This window comes from Phalaenopsis equestris, unplaced genomic scaffold, assembly GCF_001263595.1.
Source record: "Phalaenopsis equestris unplaced genomic scaffold, ASM126359v1 Scaffold205491, whole genome shotgun sequence".
Taxonomy (NCBI): Eukaryota; Viridiplantae; Streptophyta; class Magnoliopsida; order Asparagales; family Orchidaceae; genus Phalaenopsis; species Phalaenopsis equestris.
Window position 1 is genome coordinate 57,990 of NW_018224982.1, and position 7,671 is coordinate 65,660.

The following is a 7,671-nucleotide window of genomic DNA, read 5'->3' on the forward strand; positions in this document are numbered from 1 at the left end:
ATTATCATTCTTAGAAATAATAAATAAACCATTCCTTTTTTTACATAAGTGGAAGAGTTAGGACTTGAACTTTTAAATTAAAGAGAACCTGTAGATTGAAAATTTCTAGAACTCTATTCGAACATTTGTTTTGATCGTCATTTTACAACACCTTCACTTGATCGCTATTGACAAACTATTGTTACTTTATTTTCATTGTAGAACCAGCATATTCCTTCTATCATCTCCCATCAACACTCAACTGTCATTGCCAAACTGCCATGACCATCCTTCAATCACTAGAGACCTTACAAATGTGCTCAAATTTTCAATCAAGTCTAATCCAATTTTGGAGAACAAGAGACATTTTTAAACCATGAAAGCCTAAAGAATTATTATAATTAAGTCCAGCGGTTTTTATTTAATATTTTAAAATATAAATTTTGTCATCTTTTGTACTCCTTTCATTAATGTTTATCTGTTTATGTTGTTGAGAATGTGGAGCCCGTCCAGTTCCTTTTTTAGAGATCTCTGCATTTATGGAAGCTACTTGAGCTGATTTATTCAGTTCCTTATTTGATCTTCTTTTTATTTGGAAATATCGAATGTGTATCCTGCTTCTACCTTCAGTTTCACGAAATAAAGGATCGCCTCTTGTCTTTCGCGAATCAGATACTCTCCCGCGCTCTCACTTTCTTGATAAACTTCGCCAATTGAAGCCCGAACAGGAGCTTTAAATTGAGGAAAAAATTTGCGTTTGATAGACGTAGCAGCGCTGCGGTATACTGAGGGTATAAATGAGTTACATCCACGGTATAAGTCCTTGTAACATCCCTGTAACTTACGTGTAACCTCTTAATATATGATAACAGAAGCGCAAAACTTATACTTATTGCAAAACTTATTTTAAGGTACAGATAGGTTACAACAAGTTACAGGGAGGTTACAAGGGGTTATACTGTGGATGTAACCCCCTTGTACCCTCGGTATAAGCCCAATATCGCACGCAACGTTGCGTACGTCTATCGCACGCAAATTTTTTCCTTAAATTGATGCCGGGAGTATCACGTTGAGATCCATCTTCTCCTCTTCACGTTTTACCGTGTACATGTGGCTTACGGGTAAAGCCATGGAAACATAGCAGACTTCCGTTTTTCCTTGGGATTCCTTAGGTTGTTGGCTTCCCGTTGGTTTTAGCTATCTGTTAGAGAGAGAGAGAGAGAGAGAGAGAGAGAGAGAGAGAGAGAGAAATAATTCTTTCTTGTAATCGTCGAGGTGATCAACGAGTATAATTTCTTAGCTAATAAAATCCTCTGCAGTTCCGCGGACTTAGGCAAATTGCCGAACCACATAAATTTATGTATTCTACTGCGTTTTCTAATTCATAATTTTTATCGGTCTGATTTTTTTCCTTTATTACCGTTATTTTTGCACAACATATGTGCAAACTTTTTATGCAAAAATGTGATGCTAAATTTATTATTTGTCGCAAAATTTCTAATATGCAAACGTGATGTTAGCCCTATTCTTTTTGTATAAACTGCAGTTCTATTAATGCTAAGAGAACAGAAGCCTCTCACATAAGATTAAAAGCTGTTAACCAGAACATTTAAAAACCTCATTTTAGTGCAAACACAAGGAAATGAGGATAAGAAAAAAAACATCAGAATGCCACTCTAATACATTCTTCAATACAACTAAACTCGAAACAGCAATCAACAAAAAGAAGAACAGAGAACTCAATAGCATCTAGGTTTCCAAGCAGATAGCCCGATAAAGATTCGTCCTCTCCATCCCAGCAGCAGCCACCGACCGTCTTCATCGACACTGAAATCCTTGTGGTAATGAACTTTCACTCCACACTTCACCATCTTCGTAATCTCTGAGCTGACGGGCAACTGCTCGAACCCTGCCCTCAAACACCTCACTTGCGCTTGCTTATATGTCTCCGGCCTTTCCAACCTTTCTGCTCCCTCACAAGAGATCACATTAATCGCACACTTCCCATACAGATCCCTCTCAACAAGCATCCTCTGCTCGTGCTCTCTCGGCACCGTCATCTCCAACATATCAAACAATGCAGAGAAATGGTACAAAGCCTCCCGAAATCTCGTCAGGAAAAATGGAGCTCCATAGCTCCCATTTGAAGTCACATTTACGAACAAAGCCGGGTTGAGTTTTCTTATGTTGTTTAAGAACCTATCCCTGGGGCAATCTACGTCCATGGTTTCATCGCCCAAAGAAGTTATACGGAACACACAATTGACGATTAGCACCTCCTCTTCCTCCAGGTGAAGGTCTTCAACATTCACCTCATCAAGCTTTGACGCCACCACTTGGTATTCAAATGGGATGCCGAATCTCTCGGCATAGTGATATAGTCGGTGACCTGTCTCTTCTATTCTTTCTGACGGTCGGAATCCGGGCTGGGGAACATCAATTCCGGTTATGCGAAGCTTCGGAGGTCCACCGGGCAGGGCCGAAAGCATCTTCAAGAAAGGAGGCCACTGGAAGCCGAAATAGATGCCGTAGTCCAGAATGTGGACTCTGGTTGCGTTCCCGATTGTGTTGAGGATCGTCTGGTTTGAAAAGTGATAGGAGACCATCTTCAATGGGCTGGCGGCTAGGTAAACCTGGTAAGCTTTCAGCACATCGGAAGCAGTCTTCCGCTTAGCAACTAAGGCGTTGTAGATGACACTCCCTGTTCCAGCCAAGCGGGCTTCAAGCCCATCGGCGAAGTAGTGTGCCAATCTCTGCCAAGCGTCGCCGTGAGGGGACGAATGCTGCCGGATTTGTCGGAGCGATTCGTGGGCTCTTTGGTGGTCGCCGGTTGCTACAGTCTGCGCACACTGCATCAAAATAGTTTGGAGATCTACAACCTCCTTCTTCGGTTGCTTCTTTTTTACGCGAGACTTCCGGCCTTTTCCTGGCTCTTTAAGCTCAGTGATTGCTGGGGAGTTTTTGCTTGCTGCTTCGTTCTGCATTGCTTCTCGAATGGTGGATATAACTTTGGGCAACTTTTCGTCGCTGCAGAGGAGAACCATGTCGAACATCTCGGAGGAGACAGTTGGTTCTTCATATGAGATTGCGGATTGTTTGTTACTCCTCTGTTCTTCCAAATCAAAATTAATGTCGTGTCGGCCTTTCTGCCGCCTGCCTCTCGCATCCTCGACCTTGCTTTCAATGGAAGCCAGGTCTTTTAGTTCATGGGGCGAATCATATCCGATTGCTCCTGCATCAACAATCAACTTAGCTTCACTGGGAAGGAACTTCATTGCCTCTTCAACTCCTTTCTCGAACTGAGATGCAGGGAGATTTTTGAAGAACAGATCTGAGAGATCATCTGGATCTCCTTTGAATTGCTCCAGGACACTGGCAACGTCATTCTCAGAGCTGATTGAAGCCTGGGTAGAGAAGATCCGAGAGTGGAAGAGCTCGGTGGTTTCTGGATAGGCAGGATCCTGATTGTTGTCTGGAAAGCCATCGACACCGGTGTGAAAATCGTGGCTCCGATGGTTCTCGGAGCCCTCTGAACTCGGGCTGGAGTAAAGAGGAGGACGATCCGGTGAAGGAGGGTACTTCTCACCGATGATTTCGTAGAAGGGCTTCTCGGTGGCTTCGAGTGCGGGGTTGCTCTCAAGCATATCGAACTTGTCTTCCATGTCCTCCTCCATGAGCATCTGGTGGATGTAGTCCAGGACCAAGCCGGAATAGATTTCCGAGTTTTCATGAGAATCCGCCTCATGACTAACAGGAGAGAAATTTGGGAGCTCAACGAAGAAATCTTGTTCATTAAACAGCGGTGGTTCTCCAAAACTAGGATTCAAAAAGGACTCCTGCTGCGAAAGAACATCGTCCACGGAAAGAAAATCTTTGTATTTGAAATCATCAACGGTTCCATTAATCATCGTATTCTTCATCATTTCTACCTAAAAAAAAAAAGACCAACAAATTTGATATCATCGACATTCTTAAACGCCGTTAATGGAGATAAAAATTCTCGATTTCATCCACGAAACTGGAGGAAAAACTTGAGAAATACGAAACAAAACCGAAACGAAAAGCAGAACTCCATCAATAAGTAGAAGGACATACCTTATCTTGAAGCTATGGACGATGAGGAGAAGAAGATGCAGCAGCAGTTGTTGCTCCTCCATAAATATATAACAAGCAGATAGAAGTTCCAAGACTTTTGACTAAACAATTGAAGGGAAAGGCGCCGCCGTCAGATCTAACGGCCGCCGATCGGCGGGGGGGGGCCCCTCACTAGTGAACACGTGGCTACATATCCGGAGAGGGTAAGTTTGAAACGGCAATGGTGGCGTCACTTCACTGTAACAGCCGGGTCCAATGACTGCCGCTTGACTTCTTGTCATATTTCGTGGTTTAAGGAATGGGTTATGAGAGTTTATTTTATTTAATATTGAACTGGTTTGAAAAATGGCACGTGCTATTTTCTCTCGGAGCCCTTCGAATTTTCGGATTTTGGGAAGTTTGGAATGAGGCCAGCCCAAGACAGTTTTGTTCTTGTCATATTTACTGCAGCTTGCAAAGCTTAAGAAAATAATGTTTTATTGATTTAAAAGAGATTTTTTTTAGAAATTGTTTCCTTTTGTTCATTTTAAGAGCCCAACAATTATACAATTGGTTATCATAATATCTCCATAATATGTGATATAGAATTTAGATTATATAAATTATTGAATCATGATTTGTTTATTAGTTATGTCCAAATCTTAGTAATATGAAGGGAGTGAGAGGGAAATGTGAGAGAGATAGAAAGAGAAATAGAGAGAGAGAGAGAGAGAGAGAGGATGGAGGATGAGAAGATCATCCTCGAGGAAGGTCCTCAAGTGACCTTGAGATTTCCCCCTCCTGGAAAATGTGTTCCCATTCCAATGTTTTGAGAATTTATTTACTGACATTGGGTTGTCATTTTCTTCAGTACAAGATTTGAGAAGGAATAAATAAAAATACATTGAAGTATGCAAAAGTATATAAGGTTGTGTTATGTCTCATAACTAAGCTAGGCCATTCTCTGTAGCTGTAAGAGTATTGGTGTTGGGCTCTTGGAACTTGGCATCGCAACACGGGGCTTGGTCAGCTCATCAGGTTTCCAACTCAGCAACAGGGAGTTGGACAGGTCAACTTGGTTGGGCAAGTCAACAAGTGATAGAGTAATTTGGAAGGCCTACAGAGCAACCAGGCATCTTAATAAAAATATTTGGGAGGTTGACAAAGTAAACTAACAATACAATCTAATAGATCAACATAACAACATGGTAGATTAGTAGGGTGAACATATGGGGTGATCTGACAACTTAACAGAGCAACTTGGCAAATCGATAGAGGAACCTGATAGTGCAATCTGATAAGCTAATTTAGAGGTATACATTTAATTTCATGATTCTCGTATATATTTGAATGTTAACTGCAAAAAGAATAAGAAAATAGAAATTTTTTTTGCTCATTGCTTAATAGAGAGAGATATACCTTATTTGTCTGTATTAGACGAGTTTAAATCACAATTGTGAGCCTAACTACTCGTTTAGCCTATATGAGATTACTTATAATAAGTTTTATTGATATTATATCCCCTTACCACTAAATATTTTATGTTGTATATAGGCATCAGATTTTCTTAGTTCTCAAAGGAGACTTAATAAATGACAATAGTTTTTGTGATACTTAAAAAATGATTTTATCGTAGGTTTCATTTCTTCCAAAAAAGAATTTAAGTAAAGCAGGTTAAGTGAAATTTGATGAGTGTTAACTAGCCATCTATTTGGGGGGTTTTACCTCTTTTATAGGGAATCATCTTGGGGGAATTTTGACAACACATTTAAGATTCTACTCTAGAAGCATTTTGCGCACATTCCTGGAGTTATCCAACAACTTATTAGGTTAACATTATACCAACATTATTTTCAAACATCAACATAAGTAAGAAAATTATATTTCAAGAAAATAAATTTTAACAAATTTTGTCTACCATGGGCAATCTAGTGAATGTCGATTATAATGAATGGAAAGGATACACAAAGAACAAATTAATAATCATAAAAAAAGAAAGATTTAAAATTAACATATCTTTGTTTAATCATCCCTCCAGGTTATCATGACCTCATGCTCCCTCACGCTCCAACGAGATTTCTTCAAGCATGATTGATAAGATATGTGTTATACCTCCAAAGATATTAATACGAAAGTTTAAATTCGAGACATGCATCCTTGCTCACTACACCTTTTAAGACATTGAATTCTAATTTAACTGTTTTTACGCCTAAGATGAGATTATTATGAATTTATTGTTGGGTTCCTTGGATCAAGATATCGTCATAATGCCACATAGATAATAAATGATCAATTGATCAAATCAAATCATTCATTAACTATGAGATAAATTAACTTAAAAAATATTTTGGCTCATTTGTATGTTAAGGAGATTATTAGATTGTATGATATATCTAAACTTTCTTATAGATTTACTCCTAGATTATGAAATGAAATATGAGAAGGTATGAATTTTCAGTAAAGCTTTTCACTAACAAATAGTTGAGAAAAAAATGACTTATTAAGGTTATGGGTGCTTGATCCACCTAAAAATAACCTATTTTTGTGTACATTTCATATTCATTTTTATGTCTGTTTTTTATGATATTGCGCTTTTAAAGAAGTTATTTTGCATGTTTTTGGTTTCATGTACATGGAATGGACATTTGGAAAAATGAGGAAAAAATAGAACAAAAATGGATGTTTTTTTATGGCACCATAGCGCCACCCTTAGTGCCATTGCGCCAGTAGACGTGCTAAATGGGCGATACAATGCCCCAGATTGACACTATAGTGCCAGTAACCAACTTTCTAGAATATCCATTGAATTTGGCAGAACTTTGAAGGGGTGCTTGAAGTTTGGTGATTTTTAGTTATCTGTTAATAGGGCCAAATTCTGGTTGAAAAGATAGTCTTTTTGGAGTCTTTTTGGGGTCATCTTGAAGAATTCGGTTGTAGTCTGGTGCTTGTGTGTGTGTGCAAGTGAGAGTATTTGTTTTGTGTAAGAGTTTGGAGATTGGATTCAAGGAAACTTCAGGATTTGCTTGGGGAGTAAACATAAAGATAAGTATCTTGTATTTGAGTTTAATTTTTTGTTGTAAGAATTTGATTTCAATACAAATTATGTGTTTTTATTTTATCTCCATGAATTTTGAGTAGTTTCCTTTTTTTTCACCTTGCATATGGGAATTAATTTTTTGGAATGAGAATGATTTAAAGATCTCTTTTAATTTTTAAAACATTGTGATGGAATTTTCACCAGTTCTTCACTGACTTTACAAATTGGCCATTTGTATCTTTACAATTTGTTGTGAAACATAATGACCCGAGAGGGCTATGATTTCACAAACTAGTGACTACCACATTTTGTCTTGGGCAAAGCCATTGCGATCACTTGAGGGGAGTTCAACTAAATAGGGAGTTAACTTTTGATGGGCGTAGAATTGATATTTCTAGTGTGACAGACTAGATTCTTTTATCAATTTGGTCTAGAGTTTTTATCGTAAGGGTCCCTAGTAGGTCATGTAGAGAGGGCATGGTGGGTAATTTGGAAGTGAGAGGGCAGATTCTACTGAGCACTACTACACAAGCTGGTGAGAAACTCTAGGTTAGCCAATATTTTTTGCAAGCACCGAGAGA

The 7,671-nt window shown here is 38.8% G+C and overlaps 1 protein-coding gene across 2 annotated transcripts; it reads right to left on the minus strand.

Annotated features, from left to right (window-relative positions):
- Window positions 1-1,543: 1,543 nt before the first annotated feature.
- On the minus strand, window positions 1,544-4,169 carry LOC110036355 (scarecrow-like protein 14). Of its 2 annotated transcripts, none has more exons than XM_020740782.1 (2): window positions 4,075-4,169; window positions 1,544-3,908 (listed from the first exon to the last, which is right to left on the minus strand). In XM_020740782.1, the coding sequence occupies exon 2, from the start codon at window positions 3,900-3,902 to the stop codon at window positions 1,719-1,721; it is 2,184 nt and encodes a 727-aa protein (XP_020596441.1). In that variant the 5' UTR covers window positions 3,903-3,908; window positions 4,075-4,169; the 3' UTR covers window positions 1,544-1,718. The 2 variants fall into 2 exon arrangements, with proteins under 2 accessions (XP_020596441.1, XP_020596442.1); XM_020740783.1 differs by having other exon boundaries at window positions 1,544-3,904; window positions 4,075-4,157.
- Window positions 4,170-7,671: the final 3,502 nt, after the last annotated feature.

What these genes read in the sequence shown, in the direction of transcription:
- LOC110036355 (XM_020740782.1), bottom strand. Translation starts at nt 3,902, where the DNA reads ATGATGAAGAATACGATGATTAATGGAACCGTTGATGATTTCAAATAC.